The 26,521-nt window shown below is 39.6% G+C and overlaps 1 protein-coding gene across 1 annotated transcript in view; it reads left to right on the top strand.

The window, feature by feature from the left end:
* The window catches only part of TECRL (trans-2,3-enoyl-CoA reductase like), a 64,081-nt gene extending 39,363 nt beyond the window's left edge, over positions 1-24,718 (top strand). The window contains exons 5-12 of the mRNA XM_071555105.1: positions 9,650-9,765; positions 11,807-11,912; positions 13,556-13,628; positions 15,681-15,724; positions 19,275-19,332; positions 20,937-21,022; positions 21,409-21,454; positions 22,989-24,718. Of these exons, the coding sequence (XP_071411206.1) occupies positions 9,650-9,765; positions 11,807-11,912; positions 13,556-13,628; positions 15,681-15,724; positions 19,275-19,332; positions 20,937-21,022; positions 21,409-21,454; positions 22,989-23,116 (657 nt within the window). The 3' untranslated portion in view covers positions 23,117-24,718. The remainder of the gene's footprint in view (positions 1-9,649; positions 9,766-11,806; positions 11,913-13,555; positions 13,629-15,680; positions 15,725-19,274; positions 19,333-20,936; positions 21,023-21,408; positions 21,455-22,988) is intronic.
* The last annotated feature ends 1,803 nt before the right edge of the window (positions 24,719-26,521 follow it).

Genomic DNA, 26,521 nt, shown 5'->3' with positions numbered 1-26,521 from the left:
CAGTGAGAGATGTTTCTGATTTAAAGGTTTGACATTTAAATAAATAAGACACAGAATAAAAATGTTCTTATCTTGTCAGCAAACTGATAGCTAAGGTATAAAGGGCCTCATTCAGGTCTAGACTCCAAAAATAGATACAGAAGCACAGGGAGATATCCTGGTGCTCTAGAGGCTGATGCTTTGGGCATGAATCTGTCTAGGGGAACACTAGATGTGGGTCTTCTGGGGCTCTGTCACCTCACTGGAGATCACACTTGAGGATCCAGAACACTGAGACCCCCAATGCTGGGAATTTACAGCAAGACAATGACTTGTGGTTTTTAATGGGGGAAAATAGTACTGACCTTCAGCTCCTGGGAGCAGTAGCCTTTCCAAGCACGTTGTAAAATTAAAGGTCATGCTGCTGTCTGTTCCCAAACAAAGCTTGGGTCTCAATAAGTCTAGGAACATACTTCTGAGTCAAGAAATCTGAGCTTCTCTTTTTGGAGCATGCACAATCTCTGATTTACAGTCCTTGTCACACTCCATCTTGGTGGCTCAAGAGTTTGCCATCTCCCCTTGCCTACTTAACCCCTCTGTCAGAGGCTGACACTTTGTAGGAAGGATGTTTTCTTCTTTTCCTCAGCCTTTGTAAAATATGGTGCACAGTGATCAAAATATTTTTGGTGTTTTGTGCTATGAAAGGCCAGACATCCCCTGGGCTCAGGTTACACCACAGCTCTGAGATTGGTTGATCAGTTTTCAATCAGTTTTCAATCCAGCCTAGAGGCGGGGTTGCTCTGATGGAGAAAGGAGGACAAACTGGGGTGAGGGATTCACAGGTCTCTGCCACTGGAATAATTATTTGTCATTCTCTTTTGAAAAAGTGATCCTTTCCTGGGATAATGTCAGCAGATATTCAGCCTCAGCTGGCTCTTTTAGAAGAAAGGAAACCCTCAAGGCTGACTTCTAGAACGCAATTCAGGGACAAAACAAAACCTGGATTTTGTTAGAACTCTTTTTTTACTCTACTTTCTTTTATATCTAGTATTTCTTTAAACACACCATTTCCTTCTGCACAAGACTTACCAATCTCTTTGCTCTATCTGGAGGGTATAGTCGAGGTTTGCTGACTGATGTTGCAGAGATAGTAATGGGAGCTGAGTTTACAGATCTTTTCTATAAGACCATGTAAAGATTTTATCCCTAGGGGTGTTTGAAATTCCCACCACTGGAGTGATGAGTTGTATTTTTTATCTCTGTTCAATTTTGGGCCTAAGCATGTTTGATGGACACCTCTTTTTATATACTGCAATGCAGCATAGTGACTTTTTGAAGCATGGCTGGTGTTTTAGTGCTAAGCATGCATACTGCTGCTGGAGTCCAAAGGAAGGAAAAACCCATTCTTACTGCTCAAATTCACACTTCTGCTAAAACTTTCCTCATTTGAGCAGTCATTGCAATTTCTGATTTATCAATCAGCTTCTGTTGTCCTCTTGCCACCTGGGTCAGCTACCAGAAGCATCCAAACAGAACTGAGAAAACTGCATAGAACTTTAGACAATATATTTTACCTACAAGTCTGTGAATTTCAGAAGATTAACCCTGAAACACAGTACTTCAGCAAATATTTTTGGTAACTTTGATTTAAAATTAGGAATTGCTTAAATACTTTGACTCCTGAGAACCTTAAAATAGTAAGGCTGGCAGCAGAACTGCTCCATTTCAAATTACCCAGTGAAAAAAATTCTGGCCAATTTAGACGTGTAGAGACTAATACTTATTTAAACCCAAGCGCATCTTTGAAGTCTGAAAATCCACATTTTTCACTAATTAATCTGTTCCCTCCTGGCTGGCAAGCAAATTTATCACCAAGTTAGGCATTGTGGAAAATGAATATGAAGCCAAGAGTTCTATGTTTGAAGCTGTGTGATTATGTATAGCAGGTACACACAGAGGGGAAGTGCAATAATGAGGTGTTCCTGTTCTCTCAAGGCTAAGGCAGTGTTTTGGTCAGTGTGGTTCTCTCATCTCGCTCACACAATGCCAGTGTGACAAAGTTTTCTTGTCCTGTGGGTGTGGGTCAGTGGTGAATAGAGGAAGAGCAGTTTTCCTTGACTGACTGGCACAGCTCAGTGAATTGGTCCTGTAAATGTGGAGCAAGCCCATGAACTCTGTGGGATGATTGTGATAGGAAGAAATTTGCATATTGATGGATTTGGAAAAGAGGCAGCCAAACTACTGCAGACTCACCTTCTCCATGTTCTGTATACTGAGGTCAGCTTTGGGCTCCCCATGGGGAACAACTTAAGATATTTTCCCTAATTTGCGAATGGAAGAAAGCACTTCAGTAATGGTTTATAATGGGATGTATAAATACAGACAACTATAATAGTGAGGGGAAAAAAAGAGAGGATTTGAGGAATTTGAAGGAGTGTGAGGACTGGGAGTCCCAGAAAACTAGTGAGCCAGTGTAAAGATGTAAGAAAACTTCTATGATCATACCTTAGGAAGGAATTTGAGATCCAGATAAGAGAGAGAGCTGAGGATCTATAGGATGTATCAGAGAGTGTCATTGAATATAATTCTCAACAGATATGTATCAGAGTTTGTGTATTTTGTGGCCAATGCAAACACAGTTTAGTTTTGGGAATAGGACCCTACAAATTGAATAACACTTTCAGGGAATTGTGGGTACCTGGAAGAACTTTGCAGCAGTGCCAAGTAAACAGAACGCGTGATTCTGTGTATATCTGTGGGTGGCTTAAGAACAGCTACAAAAAAAGTGCCAAAGAGAGAAAAATACCCAAATGGTTTTTCATTGCTAAACCTCTTCGATCAATAGATAATTTGCTTATAGAAGATTATCTACAGGAAAAAAGAACTTGCTATTTCCTCCACAGCACCTTTTCGAACTACAATTATTTGTAATGCAAAGCACCTCTATTTTGCAGCTAACAGTCTGTACTTGGCAAAGGTTTGTTTCTGCATGAACACACACTAAGTGTTGCTCTACTTTGGTACAGCTGGCCAAGTCTTGAGCTGATCCCAGTCAAAAGCTATGAACTTTCGAAACATTGTGACCTTTCACAAAGGCAAACTACACACACAAAATTGGTCGTATTTTTCATTTAATTAAGTGTAATATTTTTCAACCTCCAGGGTTATCAGGAGAGAACAGCTTGCATTTGCCTGATTTCTTGCCATGGTTTATATTGCTTGTGCCTTTGCTTGGGCCACATTTACTTTTGGCTCTTTGTTACTGCCCAGTGGCAGCATGAAGTAAACTGATAAGAGAAGAGGAGACCTCTGAAACTGCCCAGTTGGCTGATTCAGATTACTCAGATGCTGCTTCTAATAACGCAAACAGTGTTGCGATAATTTCTCTTGGTCTCAATGACGAATGCCACTAGCTCATGATGAACCATGCCAGTGTGTCAATTTTTCAGGTGCCAAAGGGAATTAGGGAGTTACTAGAAAAATTAATTTTGAAAGGTGAATGTTTTACTTGCTGTTGAGCACAGTAGACTGAAAGAACCTATGCCTAAGTGTTTGTAGGAATGCTTTTGAGTTTTTACCCCTTCGAGTGCAAAAAGAAGGTAGAGGGAATTCAGTAAGCATAAATAGAACAGGCTGGTTTTTTCAGTTATGCACAACTTTATACTTAAACCCTTCCTGCTGATAAGTGTAGTCGCTTTCCTATTTGTATTCAGAGTAATTAAAGAGGTTGACATTTTGTCAGTCTACGCACATTTGAGCAGCTTTGGTCCCTCTAGAATGTTTAAGTCCAACAAAATTATTTTATATGGGGAATTTTGACCAACCCCCTGCAGGGTGTAAGGAGAGCACAGACAGTGAACCATAGGGTGAATCAGCATTCAGGAGAGTAAACCAGAGACTGAGCTACTGTTTGAGCAGACCAGGTGCCCTTTTGTCATTCTTTGTCCACCTTTGACTGATGCCCTTGACAAGTCACTGAATTCCTATTTCAGTTTCTAGATCTGTGACAAGCAAGTAACAGTATTACCTCTTTGAAAAGTGCTTTGAGGCTCCTGGATGAAAAGCACTCCAAAAAGACAGATGAGGTTATTTATAATAACCAGGTGTTAGAAAGCACTATTTCATTTATAGATCTGCATAGCAGATGATAAATATACATTCTAAAATGATGCACATTTGGCATCATGATGCACATTGGCATCAGTGATAGCAGATTCCAAAATGCTGTCAAAGTCCTGTAAAGATTTGGCAGCAAATCTGAACTCACACTGGTGTTTGGTTACAAACAGAACTTCAGTGCTTTGCTGAATATTCATAGGTACAAACATATACAACATGCATATATATATGTCTTCATAAGAATAACATTTGTTGATTTGCAGTAATTTGCTGTTTTGAGTAAGAAACATGAAATGGCTTGTAGTGTCAGGGAAGAATTTTGGCCACATTATGAAGTGGTCTGATGCCAAGGTTTCAGACAGTCTTAGGAGAAGGGACAGGAGGAAGCTGGGACTTCACCTCCTTTTCTCCACAAAGCCAGGACAGGCCTGACTCAGGCACAAACAGGGTCCATCACTGTTCACTGCGCAGCTCGTGAAGCTGTCCTGAGTCAGGTGCAGTTTGCCTACAAAATCCTGCAGCAAAACTGTCCCTCTTTCTGATATTTGCAGTAAATATTGAGCTGCAGCCTGAAATACTGCAAAATCTGCCCAGACAAGGGAAGTTTCAGGTGCCCTTGTGTGCACTATTTAAGTTTTTAGTAGAATGGATTATATGAGAACTGGAACAGAAAGTCATTGAATATTCAAGCAGCCCTTAAGAATTGTATTACCTGATGCAAAATTGCTATTACTGTGGTTTTTTGCAAATGTGAAAATACTAAACCCTTACAAAGGTGAAGACTTAGAGATAATGCTAAAATTATGCCATTATCAACCCCAGGTAACTGTATGGCCTTTAATGAGGTAACAAAGTGTATGAAGTAGAAATTAGTCTAGAAATTAATAATGTTTCTTAATGTTCATTAGCTCAAGAGTACTTAGGGCTGGGATTGTAAAAACAGTCTAAGGTAGTTAGATGCTAAGTTTAATGTGGTCTGGGGACTTGGGGGGATTCAACTCCCTGATCTCTTGGGTTTCTCAGAATTTCTAAGCTGTGCTCTTTACACTCAAATATAGTAATGATCTGTCTGCCTGATGTCAGTAGATCCTCCTCTTTGTGCCCTATGTACTGCCTCAGTCTGGCCTTGGCTCAGACCTGCAGTTAGTGCCTTTGTCTCACATTTATCAGAGAAACTAAGCTCTGTCCATTAGATAATTTACAAACTGCAGCTGCTTTTCCACCAGAGTTACCCAGGACATGGTTGAGCTGGTCTGTATCTCTTGCTGTGTCGAGAACTACATACAGCGACCCAAAGCCGTGGTCCTGGCTGCTGCTATTATCCTCATCTTGCACTCTCTGCTTCTGCTTGAACCCAGATATCCCATGGGCAGTGGAAGAGAAAACATCACAACCAGCACCGATGAACTAGGAAACTGCCCCTACATGGCATGGAAAGAGCTGCAGGGAGGGTCAGTATGGAAGAGGCTGTATGGCCTTTCCTCAGGCCTGCTGCTTGTCATAAATGAGATAATGTGAGACTATGCCAAGAGGCAATGAGATAGGATGTGTTTTGTGATGGGCATGTCATAAACTTTACGGAGAGGTATTAGCTGGTGCCCTCATTTGAAGATACTAACATGTAGGCTGTTCATTTATGAAGATTCTGTTGCGACTTGTTCAGATTCCCTCCACTTCACCACCTCTGTTTATAGCTTCCTTTTATCCTTTTCTGCATTTTCCCAACCAGTACACATGGCACTATTAACTAACATCAAAATCCTTTCCATTCCCTTTAGCAGACCTGTTGAAGTAATGTCAGCTGCCACTACGAGCCAGAAAACCAACCTCACCTTCCCTCAAATAACTTTAAAGAACTCTTTTCACCTCTGTTGAACTCATACCTCCCTAAATATACCCTCTGTCTCATAAGGTCTGGGATTTTAATTCCTGACTTGACTGTTACTCAGTTCAGTAAGGTGTTACTGGCATGATCAGTGGCACAGAGATGAAAGATGCAGTACAATCTGGCTCATGCAAGATGCCTTGCTGGTTTGCAGATTAGCTATCCTGTATTGTTCTACCATTTGACCCATCATCTCTTGAATTATTGAAAAACCTATCTTTGTTCTTTTTTGACGTGTTTCAGATCTCAGTATTGTTGTTTATGTAGTAGATATTTCCAGTTTATATGTTACTGAATCAGATCCTCAAGGACCTAATTGATAAATAAGATGGTCAAAGAAGCTTGAGTTTAGCACCCTGTATGGAGCTCATGCCTGAGAGAATTCTAATTCAAGAATACTTTGATTCAAGAACACTTTCTCTGTGCTACTAAGAGGTATATAGAGTATATAATGACAGAAATTGGAGAGGAAAAAAGGAAGGTAAGAGAACTGGACACTGCAAGATACGAAATAAAGTGTACAGATGTGGAAAAAAGAGGCAAACTCCTGTTTTCCCTCTTAAGGGAGTTAATGATGAGCTCAACATTTAAATTATATTGAGCTGTGCTCACTGATGTGGAGATATAATGCTCTTTCAGGAAAAGATCTTTGTGTTTTACTATGGACTACCATGTTTTGTTGCACCAAATACATCAAAATAATCTAGGCAGGGTCACAAGATGGTAAAGAAAAAATAATTTTCTTCTAAATATTGGATATTTTTTTGTTTGTTTGTTCCTTTTTTTTTGATTTGTTGTTTGGGGTTTTTTTAACCCTTCTACAGATTAAAACTTATCTGTGTTTTAAATGATCCCTTTTTTATGAAATGGTATTACTTTTGTTCAGAAACAACAAGCTGCAATACTATTATTTTCACGTTTTTTTAAAAAATGTGATTATTATTTGTGCAGGATGTGTCAGAAGGAATTAGTAATTCTGAGCACCTATAAAAAGGATAGGTTGAACTGATCCTTGACACAACTAATAACTCCCTAAGTCCAGCAATTAGTCAGCTATAGGAGGAGTATGAAGATTCTAGGTAGGCTTAATTGAATACACTCATTGAGAATCAATAGTTTAAAAAATGGTGCTTGCCCTTGCTTGCCAGTGGGTTGAAATGATTGTAATGTTGTGCTAATTTAAGACTACTTTCCCTTTTACCTGCTTGAACTCATGGGAATTTTTAGCAGAGTTTCTGTGCCTTCCTTTCTGGAACTCATTTTTCATTTCTGACGAGTTTAAAATTCATGGTAGAGAATGAGATCAGCAGTTGCAGCATGGGAGATGCAACAGGAGGAAGGAGTCTGAAACTCACTCAAAATAAAATCAAATAAAAACCACTACAGCAAATTGAACCTCATTCTGTAAAACAGAACATTACTGATGTTAACTATTTCCCTGCAGTGTGGCACAGTTATGACAAAGACAAATATAGTTCTGCCTGCCAGAGAGTACCTACTCTGATTGCAAATCTCACAGCTGCCCCTGAACCACCTCCCTCCACATGGCTGATTAAGACTTTGTGTCAGATGTGACCAACACACAGACAAGACTGAACCCTGTCCCAAGTTGTAACAGGTGTCCCTGTGAAGTATCCCGAGCATGCTGGTGCTGCTCACCTCCATTAACTTCAACTCAAGTTGGTGGTATCAGATGCTTCTCTGAATTTCTCTGATGGGAGGGTCTGCATTCTCCTCTCCTACTCAAACCCTGTCACAGGGATTCAGGTATCGTGTGGCTGGTGGCTTTGGCTGTTAAATGGAGACTGGATTTTTTGCCAAATCTTGAAACATTCCTTCTACTTTCAGCATCTGAAAGCCATCAAGGGGCAAGAGGGAACACTTGGTGGAGCGACAAATAAGCACAACTTGGTCCTATGTCCTGCCAAGCTCTTCCTGACAGTTTTGTAATATGCACATGCCAAACAGATGATAAAAACTGGTAGTTATGGATGTATTTTGTGGTGCAACTCATGGCTGAGAGAAAAAGCTACACTGAAGAAAGCAGCTTGTTCCAGGCTTCTACACTGACCTGCCTGGCCATATTATCTGCACCTCTGTCCTCTATACCACCATTGTCTGTACTTAGTGTGTCATGTTTTTAAAGTGGAGGCCACCTCTTCCAGTGTTTGCAGAGTGCCTAACACAGTGGGATCACAGTTAGGGACAGACCTGTACAACTGCTATTAGGAAAAAAACACCAGTAAGCCCTTGGCTATGCAGTATTCCACAACAGTGTGCTCTTAGATTCTCCTAGATTAAATGTTTTTACACACACACCTGCTCTTGAGATCATGCAGAATCTAAATGGAGCACAGAATTCATGATGTCATATGGAATAAAAGAGAATTTTACATTTCCCTTATAGAGAACACTTAAGTCTGTTCCTTTTGGAGACAGTCCTGCTATGAAAGGGTAAAATTTCAAAAAGTTTCCCCCTGTAATAGAAGAAAAGAAACAGTACTAGGGGTCCCAAATGTAGGGAACCTAAGTGCAGGACATTTCTGCAGGAAAACCTTTCTCTTTCAATGCTCTTAGGAAGAGTGATTAGAAGAACAGCTTGCTGGGGTCCTAATACTAATTTTGAGAAAGGTAGTCTAAATTCAGTGTTGCTTCCATAAGCGACAGGTATTTATTCATTACAATTCCATAGCAGTGTGAATCAAATTTTAAAATCAAATGGCCCATTAATTATAAATCTTTATCCCTTAAGCAATACTGTGCACTTGAGTTATGATTTGCCAATCCTTGAAAATGTGTAGGATTACACTGCTTCCATTTTATTCTGAGATTCATTCCAGTGTGGGCAGATGACCAAATCCAGACCTCACATCACTTTAACCTTGTTTTACTTCCTGCAGCTGTTAGTGGCTTAGGAGTGTTCCCCAGCAAAAGACAGTACAGACTGTACAAAACCAAAGCCAGGACTTAAAACTTGGCTTGTGGGAGCTCTGTGACCCTGCCTTCCCTTCCTGCCCCTCCTCTCAGCTCTCTGTGGCTATCAGGAGTGACAGTGGGAAGATAAAATGATTTCTCTGTGCTTTGTTTTTGTCACAACAGGGTAACTTGTCCATTCTGCCAAGGAAGAGTACCCCTCAGTCACTGAACAAAGGCTCAAAGCACCATGGTCTCGGTCTTCCACCCACCACCAAATTTCAAGCAATGATCCCTCCCTTCCAGATGACTGTGTTAGCAACCAGGAGTTGAGGTTATGTTTGTTACTGTCATGCTTGGTTGGCTTTTAGCTGAGTTACTACTTAATTGCAAAAAACACTGGCAGAAAGTAAGCTGCCTTCAGCTTTTGGGCCTCGATTTGCAGTGTCATGTTGATTCCAAATAGGCTTTTGATGTCACAGCCAAAAGTATAAAGAGGAGATAAATGTGATTTTGACCACCTTCCATGAAGCATTCCTGACTAGGTTAATTTTCTACACAGAAATCTCTCTCTCATTTCCTAGATGGATTTTACTCGTTTGCTAAAGAGACAGCAGAAAAAAACCTCCTCAAAATGAAGCCAAAATGTCATTTGAGAATGAATCAGGGTTGTGGATAGGGGTATTCTTTTTCTCATACCTTTACTGGTACAATTTTCTACTCTGAAACATCTATGTTATTTTTCATTTCTAGTTTTTTCTAACAGAATACACTGGACCTCTTCTAATATATCTGCTCTTTTACATTCGCCTCTCAACTATTTATGATCAAGTGGAAAGTAGGAAGAACTTCCGCCACCCAGTGGTTCAGTAAGTGACACTTGTGTGAAAAATTTTCATGGAGCATGAGGAACCAGAGGGATGGAGAGTGCACTTTCACAACTGAGGAGGGTACAGGGGGTATGAGGCTTCATGCCTAGTTTCAAGTTCAGTTCTTACTGGTTTGACAATTTAGCAGCACTCATAAGCCTGGCCAAAAATGGGATTCCAGTTCCTGTGGTCACAGCACCTGGTTACCATGGAAGGTGCAGTATTTTACCCAACTATATATATATATATATTTACAGTCTAGAAAAAAAGCCTGAACAAAAGGTGAAATAATGAAAATGGTAGGTAGTAATCCAAAGTCAAGCTTGACAGAGAAGAGAGGACAAGACTTCAGATGTCCCACTCCCAGTCTCTTTATAGCTCATTCCTGCTCATGAGATGAGTAGCATCAGCATCCAGCATAGAGGATAACTACCCCCACACCAGCACTCACCTAGCCACAAGAAGGAGGAAATTCAACAGGTGTGCATGTCATGAGTCAGGTCCAGAAACTCAAAAAGAGGCACCTCCACGGCTGGTGTAATGCTCCAGGTAGGGTGGGAACTTTCACACTTTAAGAAACTTCCCTTCAGTGTGATTGTCCCCATTCTGGGTGGTCAGTGCCAGGCATAGGAGTAAAATGTGATCAGGGAAAGCCTGTCATCTTTGTAAGTTGGACCACTTATTGGAGGGCACACAAGGAACTGGAAAGCTTGAAGGACTGTACAGCTTTCCCACAGCACTTTTTCCATACTGACTGCAGAGTCAAGGGAACTGGGATACAGCAGAGAAACATAGCGAGTAATAATACCCTTTACAGATGGAAGAATAGACACTTGGAGAGACATTAAGGGAGTTAGTGGAGCTGGGAATTAGAAAAGAGAATAATTGAATTCAAATCCAAAGCTGAAAGATGCTTGTCTTCCTTCTCTTGCTCCTATGCTTAAAAGGAGAGCACAGAAGAACCACCAATACCTTTCCCTTCTCTTATGTAGGCAAGGATTGTACAGAATCCCTCCGGTGACCAATCATTAATGGGTTCATCTGAGGTCCCCATCCTAAGCCAAATTAATTTTAAAATTCCAAGCAAAGCTGGAAGTTTGCTCCAGGCTTTGGATAAGTCATTAATTGTTTGAAAATTTCTTAGCTCAACTTTCTCTGGTTTAATCACTTTGAAATTGTTTAATCTTTGACTCTGGCTACCATACAAGATGCATCATAAAAGCATTTGTGATTTTACATGCTGAAAACCACTTTTCATTTATGTCTTATAATTGGTTTGCAGAAAGATGGGCTATGGTAGTACGGTAAATGTAACCAAGATAAAATGCCATCAGGAATCACTCTTGACATTTGTTTCAGAAACTCAATCACTATGAGCTGCAACTCATTCTCAGAAACAAATCAGCAACGCCTGTTATGGTTTCATAATTGTCCTCAAAAGAGAATCAGTATAATAATTTCTACCACAATTACCTCATTTCTTTATAACAGGCAACAAAAAAGCCATCAGAATGGATTAACTTTGCAAAAAAATCCCATTTTACGTCCACAAGGAAATGAAATACAAACTACCTCCATGAAGCCACTTGAGTTGGCAAAGGACAAGGAAACCATTCAGAAGATATTCAAAATGTTTTTAAATGTCAGACACATCCTATAGGAGCATTAAGGTGGCCTTAAAATGTGGGAGACTTCTTTTGGAAAGCACATGAGATGCCTGGTTGTATACACAGCTGTCCTGTCTCAATGTCTTGTCAGGGCTGTGTATCACATTCAGAGCTCGAGGACCTATTTTTAAGTCAAGGCTAGTAAAAATAAGTTGCTTCCCTGCAAAACGCAAGCAACTTTGTATAACACTGAAAATGATTCCATTAATCTTTGGTTCCAGATGCTTCAGTTAAGACAATATCTTAAATGTCACTATTTCAATATGACTGCAGTTTTGGAATATTAGTTCTTATTCCTTTCATGACATTAACTGCAAAGTAATAAAAAGCAATCTTTCACTTACCTTAATTTCCTTTCTTTTTTTTTCTTTCAGCTTGGCCTGCTTCTGTCACTGTTTACACTATGTCAGACATCTTCTGGAGACATTATTTGTTCACAAGTTTTCGGAAGGGCACACTCCTCTGAAAAATATGATAAAGGTGCCAATATGTTTATCATTTTGTGCAAGAAAAAATATCCTCATATCAAAGCAGTCCTTGGAAGAAGATAGGGAAATAAAAATTAATTCATTTTGTAGCTCCAAGAACAATGTTTAGTCAAAGTACAGACACAGGAAGAATTTCAGAGTTATGTCCATGTCCCCAAGGACATGAATTAAAATCAGTGTCCATTTTAGCTCCTGCATGTCAATGTCCACTTTGACTCATCCACCCAAGGGGCTGATTGTCATGCCCAGAATACTTTTCAGACTGAATCCTATTTTATTATGAGAGTTGCTGCAGCAATGTTGACAGAAATCATACAACACTTCCTTGGTGCAATATAAATACAGAAAAAGAGACAGACTTTGCATTAGGAAGTGAAAATCAAAAGTAGAAAAAAATTCTCCTTCTATAGATGAAGGCCTCAGGCAGGACGATATTTAGCTGGCCTAGTCTTCTGTCTCAGAGAGCCTACTGATGTCAACTGTGTGTGTGTGTCATTACTCATAGACACTCTACCTTGGTCATTTTGTATCACCCGCCCCCCGCCCCCCCCCCCTCCCCCCCTTCAGTGTAATAAACTTTAAATGTTTTGTAATGCATTCAGGATTTTAGTGAAGGAGATAAACATATGGCCATGATAGGGGACTTGACTCAATTCCAGTCAGAAAGGAGCTAATGAGATGCACAGATAGAGATGTATAAGCTAAATAAGTTAAATGGCTTTGGAACCAAAGTGCCATTTCCAAAATGACTCGTGTGTAGGAGTTAAAGGCCCACAGTTACTGTTATCCCCTTGTGTACTGCAGTGACATTGCATAGAAAGATTAAACAGAGAAAGCCTGACTTGCAGCCCTACTTATGCCATGGAACTGCGTCCAGTTCCAGCACACTGCTCTTGAACAGCTACTGAGAATGGGACCCTTGAATTAGACACATGGAAAGGCTTTATCGTCTCCAGGGTGGTTTTGTTTGTTTGACTGGTGGATTTTGTTTTACTCTTGTACCAAGGCTGGGAGCAGTGACTCCTATGCAGGTCAAGAACATAATCACATTATCTGTCCTTGGGCTTTACCAAGCCCAAGGCTTCAATCAGCAAGCAAAGCAGCTGGGGTGTTGCTTTTGAACAAGAGGATAAAATGGGTTGGAATCTATGGGAGTAGATGTGGTGTGTAGGTCAAATATGTTTATAGGAAGTGTGTTCCTTTTTTTTTTTTTTTTGACAGGGTTAAATCAAGCCTATTCACTTTTACTCCTTATTGTTTCATCCAGTTTAGCGTTCTGCTTGTCTAGCTCTATCTTGCTTGGAAATGCCGAATTTAAGGTATAGTAATAGCTCAGTTGTGTTAACTAGCTCTAGACTTTTAATAGTACAACTTAGAGAAATGTGCTTTTCAGCAGCCGAAGAAGGAGGAAACAAATGCCAATTTCTACAACAGGCACAAAATACATTTAACACAATATTAAAAATTCTACACTGTGTCCTGTTTTTATTCTTCCCCAAGCTTCAAAGCATCTTAAAAAGCCACTGCTGCAAAGTCTTTCAGGGGTCATCTAGGTTTTGCACTTATGAGAATTTATAGTTATGGTTTCTACTAGTTTATTGCTCTTTCAAAAAAATTATCTTTTGTCTCTTCCAGGGCTGTGCCTTTTACTGGGGATTCACGTCCTGGATCGCATATTACATCAACCACCCACGATATACACCACCATGTATGTATGAGTAGAACACAAAACTGACCCAGGTTTTAAAAAGGTTTTGGCATGTAACCTGAAGTCCTCCAAAATCAATAGATGGCCCCACATGAGATCATATGACTAATCTAGCAGAAATTAGCCTTGACACCCTGACAGAAGGAAGATTCTTGTACTGGAGGCACCTCTGCTTGTGCCACCCAATGTATGTGGCTGCTCAGCAATGGGCAATCTCTGTCCAGTTTTACGAACTGGGAACATTGACCAAGTGGAAAAAACACAAAAATTAATGTATTTTGCTCATCTTCACTACATTTGTATTAAGAATACAGGAGAGAACTGGAGTTGACTGTATTTTCTTGATGGAGATATTTATTTGCTCAAGATACTTCCTTTTCATGAAAATTAAGACTTTTCTTTTCTTTTTTTTTTTTTTTGGTGAGAAACCAGTAAAGATCCATCACATACTGCTGATAACAGAAAGCTCCTATTTTTTTTAACTTTCAGGTTTCAATCATCATTTTGTTCCCTCTCATCATATTTGATTGTTACACTGCTGTTTCTTTATGACTTTTTTTCTTGTTTACTCTTTGAGCTTTTGCTTCTTTTGAGCATAATTGGTGCAATTTTCATTCTCTGCTACTTTACTTTCCTTGCTACACCTTAATCTTTCTTTTCCTCTGTATCTTAGATTTATCTATGACCTGTGGGAACAAAGCAGTTGCTTTGCCATTTTTATTTACACTAAGTTAAATTGCTAAGCTTTTTCAATAAAGAAATTCTCCTACATGACACTTGCTTTTCTTTCAAAATAGCACAAGACGTCTTTTGAAAATTATGTGATTCATTGAAAGACAGTTGAATTTGCTGTGACTTTAACAATAACAATGCAGCAAACAATGTAGAAACTTCCCCAGACACAGTTTTTAGCAGTCTGGGGTATCAAATCAGTGGGTGCAGCTTCTTTATTGAGGAAACCATTTGTTCAAGACACAGAAGAGAAAACATTCAGAAGAAATATTGCTAATTGCTTGCCACTGCCTCAAAATGACAATTACAGGTATTTGGGTCTAATGATGGAGATCACCATCTCTCTGGCATAATTAGTGGAATCAGTAAAACATTGATGGTTTGATTTGGATGCAGGAGCAGGTAACCTCCACAGCCCTTTCCAGAGATGACTGGTTTGGGGACAGGTAAGGAAAGGCAAGATAGTTCAGAATGCTGTACTAGAGTGGTAAATTAAGCCATGCTGACAAAGGGCCTGTGAAGAACATCTGCTTAGCAGCCACATGCTCACAAGTTGACATGTGCTGTTGGTTCTGAGGAGGCCTCAAAGCACATGCCCTTTGCATCACTGAGGAGTCATGTGCCAGCCAGAAAAAAAGGGTTCTCAAAAGTAAAGGCTTGATGAGACTTGGTCAGGGAAATGAGGTATGTACACCTGGTTTGTGTCCATCAGCTATGAGCAAGGTTTACTTAAGAACTGTAAACCTTTGGAGATGAAGGTGGTAGAGCCCTACAGTGATCTGGGGGCAACAGAAAAAGGACAGGTCAGGCAAATGGCAGGTAAAATTTACAAAGCCTAATATATTTCTTGTGTGGTGAGACTGTGAAGCAGACAGTGGTTATGTCGTGAAGCCTCACTATTGCCTCACTACTGAAAAAAAAGGTGATGGTTGGGTTATGTATTGGGTTCTCTGCTCACGGAGATAGAAAGGCCTATGGATAAGGCTGTGATTCTTGGGCTGATTCTGCCACTGACCTTTCCTTGCCTTTTCAATTTACCACAACCAGCTGCTTTGACAAAACACTGGGATATATGAAAATGGCAAATACTAAAAAAAGTCAGGTGAAACCTGCCTTGAGATCGGTGGTGAAGAGACTGGCCATTTCTAGAGTGCTGTTACTATTTGTGTTGTCTTCATAGTGTGTGTGATAATATCCAGTCTTTCTGCAGAGCCTGTCAGGAAAGAAGTATTTCTGCTCCTTAGCACTAGGTTAATTTTACCCATAGCAAATCTTGTGCATACCGTAAAATACAATTTATGATTTCATTCTGTTTTCTAGCATTTGGCCACAGACAAGTTTCTTATGCTGCCCTTGCTTTTCTGGTACGTACAAAAATTAAGTTTTATTAATGAATGTGGAATAGGAGCAAGCCACAATTTAACAATATCCAGTAATGCTGCCATGCATTTGTGTACATACACGCACATACGACCATGCCCACAGCCCTGCTCCTTTGACTGGATTTAGTGTTAAGGTTTCTCAGTCAGGAAGTCTTCTGCTACTATTTGTGTGTACAGAGCTTAATGCGAAGTACTGTGTCTGAGAGCCATAAGAACATCATCAGCGTTGTTACTACTGGTAATTGTGTTAAAAAACTAATACTTATGCAGATTGAAGCTTGTGATTTTTAAAACATTGAAGAATTGCATCCTAAGCAGACTTCGCAATAGTTCAGTGTACCCTGGATAACTTAACCTCGACAGCTACTAAAAACAATAGAAACAATCCCTGCCAAAGTGGTTAAGTCAAGGGAAAGTACAGCTGACGAAGGATGACTGAGAACGATGTCTGAATGAACGTAATTGCACAGCGAGACAGAGGCTCAGTAAGTTCTCATATGGAAATGTATATTCTCTCCGCTCTCTGTGGGCATTCCACTTGGCACTGCTGGGTGGTGACTTACCCAAGCAAGTATGGGTCAGTATCCAAAACAGTCAGCCTCTTTGAAAGTCAGATACAGATGAGTTTCCAGACACCCAGCAGGAATATGGGACAGTAACATGTCTAGGCTCTTTCAAGAAAACGATCTTCATAAAAACATTCAAAAAACTCCTTAACAATATTGAAAAGCTTTTATGAATCACGACCCTTAATGATATTAAGTTTGGCAGTGTTTGTTTCTGGGGCTGGCCATGCAGTTCTCAGCTTTTCAAGCCCTCATAGAAAAGACAAACAAAATAATTAGACAAAGTTTACACACTCTGTGAGGCTCCAGAGCTGAATACAATAACCCAGTACAGCAAAGACAGGAGGTTGTGGCAGTGGTGGCCCCATAATCTTGGTGTCTGTGCCCTTCCCAGGCTCAGGGGTTATTTGAAAACAAACAAACTGCTTGCCTGAATTTTCAGAGCTACCAGAAAAACCTAGTCCTCATCAAAGTCTCTGCAGAAAAAGACTCCTTTTCTATTGAAACATCCTTTCTTGCCTCAGTGTAACATGCCTTGCTACAGCTTTTAAGGAAATTGCTGCCATTAAGCAAAGAGATGAGTCCTGCCGGAGGTGTTTGCTATAAAATATAGTAATCCCCTTCAGATCTGCATCAGCACCTGGTCTGTGGTCTGAGTTCTTACAGCTCTTCTGAGAACTCCATACCCATGGAAACTCAACCCCTTTCCCCTTCAGATCTTGTGCTGGCAGATTCCCAGACAATGAATTTAAAACACCAACAGACAAAATAATTTGAAGCTGTTTTCACAGGTTTCTGAAACATATTAATAAAATATTTGGAAGATTTCTTTTTCTTATCCCCTTTTAAAGCTCGTCTTTATTACATATCCTGATTCAAAGGTATACATCTGCAGCTGTTGTAAACAAGAGTACCAAGTAATACAAAGAGTGTCTGCAGGCCCTTCTGAAAAATTCTCATATTTAGAGATGTTAGTCTAAGCTTTGCAGGGATGATTTTCTCACAGGACACATGTGGAATATGAAGAGGGAAAACAGTATGTAGACTTCAATATTTTATAATTGTAAATAAGGTAAGCTTTTTCATTGCTGCTCCCCACTGCCCCATATTTTATATCTGAGACACAAAGGACTAGCTTACATTTGGCAGTACTTGATGCAGAACATTGACTATCATGTTTCTAAAGAGGGTCATAAGAGTTAATCACAGCAGGATGCAGCTGCAGAGTCAAAGGTAAACCAATAAAAATCCCACCAGAAATGCCCTTTGTTTGTTTTACTTAGAATTGATTATAAAATTAGTAGGGGTTAACTACAGTGTGTGAATATTTCCCACTCCACAAGAGCATGGGCATTGCACATTTCAGTATATATAGCATTTCACAAAACCACTTTTAGAATATGAAACCTTCTTCTTTAAAATAATAGCAATCAGAAAAGAAAATCATGTTCCTAGCTGATAATGGGAAGTACGTAAATTAAAATTACTTGTATTGCTATGGCCAGAGTTATAGCTTCTCACATGGCATTTCATAATAGAATTTCCTTTTCTGTCTATTTATTGTTTTGCATCTGGTACTTATGATAGATGACAGTCAGTTTGTTGCAATTAAAAAAACATAAAAGAACAGCAAGACTTGAACCATAACTACCTATCCATGTAGAATAACAGCTTTGCTAATAGATATGATTTAAACTTTCCAAACAAACCCTACAAAAACCTCTGCCAAAAAGGGAACAAATTTTCAGCATTGCTATCTAAAATGTTCTTTCAAATAATAGCACATTTCAATATAAAATGAAGTTACATATTCCTTTCAATTAGTTTTAATTAAATTTTAAATGTTTTCCTTTTTAATTAATTATTTGATTTTATGCTTTTAACATCTCTAGGTTTTAGAATTTTCCTTTTTATTTTAATTTCTTAAACTTTTACCAGCCTAGCAAACTTCAGAATGACAAATTACATCAGAAAACACAACTATGTAACACTGCATTTGGAGAGGACATACCAGTCTTCAAACCAGGAAATGAATAAAAAAGTTCAGTTCAGTCTGAGCTTGCAATGTATACAGCATTTTGGTTTTCTTTACAGAGCAGGGGAAAAACAAAAAAGATAAAATTACATAGCTGTGCTGACAGGTTTTTTTTTCCCAGGAATTGGAACTGGTTTTCTCACATACTTTAAATATGGGCAAATATTGGCTTTGATTCTTCAGTAGTTGCAACTGAGGAAGTACTGAAAGTCTCAAGAAAATCTGAAATAATCTACTGCTACATGCTGTATAACCAAATGGGGAGATATGGATTTAAAACATCTAAATATTAACAACCAAGCTCGAGAGGCTGGTTAGGGCTGGAAGTGGCATAACCAAAGAGTTGCAGAACTGGGACTAATTCCATCTCCCTTCATATATCAATTCCTGATTACTACCCATTTAACCAGTCTGCCCCTCAGAGAACCACTGTGCTTTTCTTCACCCTGTTTCTCCTTTGTGTTACACTGAACACCTTTGAAAGTGTGTGTAGGAAGAGGATGGGCTCCTTAACTCATGACACCTTTGCAAAACCAGTGGTCAAGTTTTCACCTGCGTCTTTGCTGCTTGGATTAAATCCAAAAGAAATCAAGAAAAGCACCTTGTTGAATTCCTTATGTCCAGGGAGCCTCCCTGATTTCCCCAGAGCAAAGCATGTTTGCACATGCTGGGCATGAGAACCACAGTGAAGGCCTGCCTGGACTGAGCTCTGGGGAGCTGAATCAGGGGCTTTCATCCCAGGCTGTACCCAGGATGCTCACTAGACACTTGTGTGTTTGACAGAGATCACAGGCTGTATTGCAGAACATGTGTTTTCTGGATACGGATACAGAGACTGAGTTGACATGGGGGGATTCTGGTTATGCACCACAACACAGTTGCTGCAGCATTTTAGGCATACAACTGAAAATATGTTTTTAATGTCTTGCAGATGTGTGAAGCTGGAAATCACTTTATCAACGTAGCTTTAGCTCACCAAACTAATTCAGGTCTGTCTTTGTTTCGTGTTTGTCTATTTAAGACCGAAGTGTACTCAACCTATCCATCTTCTGCTGGTGTACAGTAATTTATGTATCTCCATCCAAAGATTAAAGAAAGATGAAGTAGATATCATGCTATTAGTCTAACATCTTCAAAATAAATGTGGTGGCAAGGAAACATTAACAACACTGTTGTTGTTCCAAAGCTTATAGTAGATTTATCTTAATTAAATGCAACTGCAATTTAAATATGGACTTAAGCACAGTTCTTTAAAGCATGCTGGTGATTGACAGCAGCAGATTCCATTTTAAATACGTCTCAAAAACTCTTAAAGTGTATTGTAGAGTTTTTAGATACATGCATCTCAGTCAAGGATACACACACATATATACAAATACACAAAGAGAGACTCATGAATGCCTACGCAGGCATCAATGTATATGTGTGCTCTTAAAAGGCTGCTCCAAGAAAGGATTTTCAGGATCTTTTGTATCATGAGAATAGAGGTTATACTATATATACTTGAAAGTAAAATATATTTTCAGACAATAATAGCATAATTTTCCACTATAACACCCTATTCAAGAAAATACCACAGTATGATCCACTTCAGACATAGAAGTCAGTTTCTATTCTGGAAGACTTTTCATGACCTGTGGTTAGGCAAGTGTTTATATTGTTTGGTGCAAGGGGCCTAATTCAGTTCAAAAGCAGCAAGAGCCAAGTAATTTATTGACGGTCTCAGTGCCTACAAGTATTCAAGACAGCATTGTTGCCAACACTTGAAAATATTGCTAATTGATAATTTCTGCATTTCTTTTCTTACTTCTTGCATAGGATAATGCAAGTCCTTGACAAGAAGTCACTGAGATATTTTCTAACAGAAAATCTTTCAATTCCAGCTTCAGAATAAAGGAATTATTTTTACCTGTTCTCCCTTTACCCTTCACCAGTCCAAGGTAGTCAGGAAAGGAGAAAAAAACCTAATCAAACATAAAAAACCACAACAAAACAAGCAAACAAAAAACCCTGACCAACCTCACATGTTTAAAAAATCACTGAATTTATATTAGATATTAAATATCTAAAAGATAAAGTTTACACTATGGGCTTTTGTGTGAGCATTATCAGTGGCTGTAGGGAGTTATCCTGTTAGCTCCAGAGTTGTTTTCCTTTTCTAACCAGAGGTAAAGGGTTGGGATATGGGAGAAGACAGGTTCACATTCCTGAGTCAGGCTGAATAAGATACAGCTGCACCCTTTACATCCCAGTAGAGTGCCCTTAGTCCTTCCCTGCTGGCGAGTCCACATTAAATTACTTGTCTCTCTCTTCCTCTGAACAGAAGTTGCATCCTTTGGACATGCCAGACCTTCTTGTAAAAACTGATACGAGGCTCACTAAGCAGCATTCTTGCTGAGATATGTACAGCTTTTGCTATCTTCAAAGATTTCACTGAAACTTTTCTAAAAAGTTGTACTCTGAGGGCACTGGCCACAGGAATGGCTGCTACATAGGCAACCTGTGATAAGGCTCAGCTCCCCCCCTGCCTGTACTGAAACTGGTTCTGTCTGATTTTTTCACTGCCTTTTTTTTTTCCCCCCCATTTCATAAGGAAATAAAACGTGTTTTCCAAGTCCAACCTACAACCCCTTCACATGGCTCTTTCTGCTGGTATCCTGTCCCAACTATACATATGAGGTACATGACTTTCTTCTCTTTATATGCAAAGGGTAGGTGGTTGCTGTGCTTCAGCCTTTGTCTGCATAATTCTGCAACACCTCCTCGGCACATTAATCATTGTGTTCTGTGTCAGTGTCTCCTTGCTCCCACTTGACCCTTCTCTTCCTTCACATCACTATCATGGCTCTTGTTTTTGTATCCCTCCACTATAGACTCCCCAGTGATACAAGGATTTACTACCCATCTCTTCACCCCATCCAGCACACTGGAGGGTTCACTTCTAGGTATTTTCCCTCTTATTTCCAGTACAAGTATCACACTCATTTTCCGGGCATAGCTTATGAAAACTGCCATTTCGCTTTAAGTAAAATAAACACCTAACAGTGTCTTCTTCTTTGTAACAGGCTGGGTCTTGGATTAGTTTCACAGTGATGACACAAACTCTGCCAGGTAAGTTTGAAACAGAATGAGGACAGCTTCTGAAGTGTTGTTTGTGGAAGTGAGTTCTGGAAATCTAAAATTTGCAAAAAAAATTTATAGCATAGGAAATATTGCCATCAAATTCCCCTGATGAGATAAACGTATAAACTTAAAAAGCGCTACCCTCAGAAAGCTGTGGAGAGCATGAACACTGCTGCAACACCTTATTTGATCAGAACCAGCTCTCTTCTTTTTGTGAAATATTATTGTTTCTTCCATTTCCACAGTGAAGGCAGATTTCAAAATGTAGAAAAAAATGTTATTATTCTTCACTTACAGTCAATCATTTTTGTTATAGGAAAATTTCTTTTCATTGTAAATCTGGAATAATGCTTCTATACAGGGAGAGGAAAATCGATGCACTTAGTATTTCAAAACGAGGAAAGACACACATGTTCCTGGTGGCATTTCCCTGTTTACTTATATCAGGCAGCCGGCTCGTAGCAGCAGCCTGCTTAGCAGCATTTGTGACTCTCTCTCAGTACTTTTCTGCATCCTTAGAGACCAAAATACTCATAAAAATAAGGTCCCTAGGACTGAGCTTTCCAAAACAGTCACTTTATAATTATTTTTCCATTTCAAAATAGAAACCTATAAAAAGTACTTGCAAAAAGTAGCCCCACATGGTTTACAAATGAAAAAGCAATGAATTTCAAAAGTGGCTTAAATTGCATCATGCAAAGATTAAACTTTAAATTTTGTTTGAAAAAATGAAACATTTTTGTGTCTTAGGGTCCAATATGGAAATGATCTAAAAGTCTGGGGACGTTGTAGGGCTATCCCTGCAATGGCAGGAGCAGCAAAATATGAAGCACTCTCATCCTTGCTGTAATTGTCCCAGACGTAACTTGAGCAGATGCCAAATGAGTGTTTCTGATTCACCATCTTGTTTTAAGGAAGAAAGGGCAATGGACTTGCAAAATGCAGCAGTTGGTGCCACTCAACCCGAAGGGAGGGGTACCCAAGATTCACTTACAGGTTCCTGACAACCACAGCAGGGTTCTAGGAAGTCTGTAGTTTTGGGGCTTTTTGGGACCTTGCTGCCAGGCAGCTAAATCAGGCAGCTACTGCCTACTTGCTCCAGGGCCGAGCTCTCCTCCATGCAGCAGGAAGTTACAGCACAGCTCCCTGTTATAGGGGGGAGACAGAAGTTAAAATACGAAGTGGTGTAGTCCAAGAGCAAACCAGAAAAATAGCTGGGAGAGGCTGTGGGGAATTCTGTGCTAAGATGGCACCATGGCCAAGGAGGCCTTGTGATTTATGGTGAAGTTGTAGGTGATACAGGGTGTGTCTAACAGATGTGAACACCATCTGTGTGAATTCTGATGTTGAGGCTGAGCCTCAAGCTATGGTGTATCAGCAACTGCAAGGCTGAGAGCAAGGGCAGAGTTGTCTCTGCCCCCAGAAGAGACTGCAAACATTTCCATAAACCCTACTGTATTCACAGAAACAGACACTGAAAAAAGACACATCATCCTTTTCTTTAAATCTTTTTTCTTGGTAGTTGGCATTTTTGCTTTCCTGATGGTCATCCAGATGTCTCTCTGGGCCAAAAAGAAACACAAGCTGTATCTGAAGAGATTTTATCCAGAAGTGCGGAGAAAAGCAGCTATGATTCCTATCATCTTCTGAGATCTTCACACGAGTTGGAGCCTAAGTGTACAGTTCAAGAGCCAACTTAGAGCAAATGAGCCATTTCATTCAGTAACCAAGCGGATCAGAGGAAAGACTACTGCATATCTTTTTCAGAAAATTAACAGTTCAAGACAAAGAGGTTTCAATTAAGTACAAAAATATAGCTCTTGAATTTTTGGTTCCTGCTAAAAGATATGATTTAATTAGATTCTCTGTAATGGAGTTAATTGGAAAGGGACAAGAAAACTGCTTGTATCGAATGTTAGATATTTAGCTGGTGTAAATGGGCACAGATGCTGTTAAAATTAATGAACACAACTCATCTGCATGCATTCAGGTCTGGTAATTTTAAGGTTCAGTGTTAGATGTTGACGAGAGTCTTGAATTTTTGCATCCAAAGATGTTTCACAGCCTTATTTATATTAAACTGCACAAAACCAGCACATTCTGCCTCAGCTCTTCTAAACTCTCACATCAAAGGATGACTGCTATGCAGTGAACACCATTTAGTCGAGCATCACCACAAGGGTTTTCTTTTTTTTTTTTCTTTAAATCTAATTTCATATCAAATTGTTCAATACAATTTGTCTTAAATTGATCACTGCAAAGAGGTCTAGCTTTCTTTTATTTTCAGACAGGCAGATCAGCTCCATGATCCCAGAAGGGGACTGTTTGTGAGGTGCTTCCCATTTGCTACTAAGTTGAGGCATGACCTTGGGTACATAATTTAAGTCTGTCTCTCTTTCCTACTGAACAGTCTGGAAATAGCAGAAGTCTTTCTGCACTAACAAGCATATTAAGATCCCCTTGTTCAGTGCCCAATTGCATCCAGACACCATTCACCTTACTTGTATCAAGCACTGTGAAATCCTTGGCACAAGTTGAATCAGACTACAGCTCGTTATCAAAAAAGAAAGAGATCCTGCCAAATGCATTTCTGTCCATATCTGAAGTGCCTCAGACAGACAGCTGAAAGGCTTCAGCCCCCCTTCAGTTTGGTCAGCCTCTCTCTGCTACTTTGCTTTCCAGGATGCTATTTCTAGGGGATTCTTTGGGCTTCTTATTCATGTTCTGAAAACACTATATAGCTGCATTTTACAAATCAGTGGCGTCCATGTCATGTAGAAGCCCAGTCTGCAATACAAAAAGTAATAGAACCAGAGCTGCTTCAGCACATATTAAGATACGGAGAGTTAGGGCATTAAGTCCAGTTTTCATTCTATTCCTGTTGCACATTTATCCATGTCTTTTGGTTCCCTTAAGCTGGTGAAAAACTTGCATTAAGAACTTTATAATGAGTAGAGAAACACTGCAGAGTACACAGGCAAGGCAGGCAGTTTGTGTCCTAAAGGTGCCATTATCTTTGCACCAGCTCAAGTGTTCTAACAATGTTAATTTGCCCAGTAAATTGGGTTCATATCCCTCTTCTAATGTCTAACTTGCAATACTTATCCTATTAGCCACTGTAACTCAATTTCATCTTTGTTATGTAAATAGATCACTTTCCATATTTTTTGACTTGTAACCCGTGATCACCTAAATTTTTATTCCTCTCAATAGAAACCACTGATCAAAGTGAATATCCACTTCTCTAAACCAAACTGCTAATAAAGATCTATTTTTGAAAAATTATTTTCTGTACTCGATAATCACATACCTAACAGCAATATTTTTGAAACTTTTTTTCCAGACAGCATTAGTTGTGTGAGTCAGGACTGTTGTCTGTTTTTTTAAATGCAGCTACTGGGAATTCTTTTAATTTCAAGTTCATGAAATGTCATTTTATCAATCTTTGAGTTTAAAATACTCCATGTGGGAGGGCAGCTTACCAAAATTAGTTACTTATCTGGTCATCTCTTGTTTGCAATGGCTGCAACTTTAAGTCTGTTCAAGGCATGTTTCCAGTGTGACTGATTGCTAGGAACATGGTTCCTATTCAACAGTTAGCTTAGGCAAAAGAAGTACTTCAGGAATTTTTTACCTCCCTGTTTATTACTTGGTTGCTCAGTACATGGGATCGGGGGGAGAAGGGTTTTGGCTCCTGTAGTAAATGACTGAAGTTTTAAAGTAAGGTAAAAAGTACAGTAGAGGGTGAGAGCAAACATCAGGTAAGAACAAATGAAGCTACGTTGCAGAAGACTGCTTTAGATAAACATGATATTTTGAGACTCATCAGTATGGTGTTGATGAGCTAAATTCTCTGAACAGTGTTAAATGGCTTCACCAATCGCAATAAATGCAACTTCCTGCACCTTCACAGATCTTTATCTATTACACTGCCTTCTCTCATTTTCAGGGCAAGTTCCATGTGATTAGAGCAGGTAAGTTAACTTCCTGGCATGGGGGGCATGTTCTGCTTTAAAACTAAAAATACATAAAAATGCTCAGTCTTTGTTTTGCTAAACATGTTGGGGGCCTTGTTTATTGGGAAAAAAACACAAACCACAAAAAACTCAAGCCAAATGAATAATAATAATTAAAAAACCCAGCAAAAAAAGTATTACCATATAAAAAACTATGATCAACAGTGATTTTAGCCCACAAGCACCAAGCACATTTTGAACAAAAACAGTTGTCTTCACACAGACATTTTCATGAGGAAGTTTGTCATAATTGTGCTTATTACCTGTGAAAAAATGTTTTATTAAGCTCTCTATATACTGGTATTTCTCATATTAGAGGTTGATGAGGAAGTAAATAGTCAAGTGCAATTTCCTTTCAGTGTATTTTCTCTAATGCTCAGAGCTGCCTTCCACAGAGCCCTCAGCAGAAGGAAGGCATGGGCAAGGCCACCCCACTACCAGAATGATACCATATTTCATGATCAAAGGCAAGGAGGCAAGCTCTAATATGAGCCATCAGATACAGCTCAGTACTTGCTCACCACTTTGGCCACTTTCCATGGGAAGCTGCTTCTCAGGCATTCTAAGGATTGCACCAATCCAGTGAACTGGAGGCACTAATGTCTGAGGGAAAGGAAGAATACTCAGGACAAAGTGAATTACATTTTGCAGTCCTGCTTCTCTATGAGAGACATGAAATCCACTACTTAGAACAAAAACCAATTTGTCCCTTTGAACTCAATCCCTTTCTGATGCTGTTTTCCTCAGTTTTTGCATTTGGGAAGGTGATGGACCACAGGGCAGTGAACCCACTCTCTGTGGTGCCCTGCCCTTGCTGTTGCTCCCAGGGCAGTGTGGGCTGCCCTGTGGCTTCTGTCAGCACCAAAGCTTTCCTGACTGACCACAGAGCCAAATGACATAATTTCTCATGAAGGGCAGGAGGCAGCAGCACTGTGCAGCAGAACAGTCAAGTGGCTGAAGACGGAGACACCTTACGGTTAGCTGTGAGGAGCTGGTACAGTCCCATGTACTGGGGCAATTCCTGCTTAGCATTGCTCAG

Source organism: Pithys albifrons, chromosome 5 (genome assembly GCF_047495875.1).
Source record: "Pithys albifrons albifrons isolate INPA30051 chromosome 5, PitAlb_v1, whole genome shotgun sequence".
Lineage (NCBI taxonomy): Eukaryota > Metazoa > Chordata > Aves > Passeriformes > Thamnophilidae > Pithys > Pithys albifrons.
The sequence above is the reverse complement of the archived record's forward strand: the minus strand, read 5'-3'. Positions and strand labels throughout refer to the sequence as shown.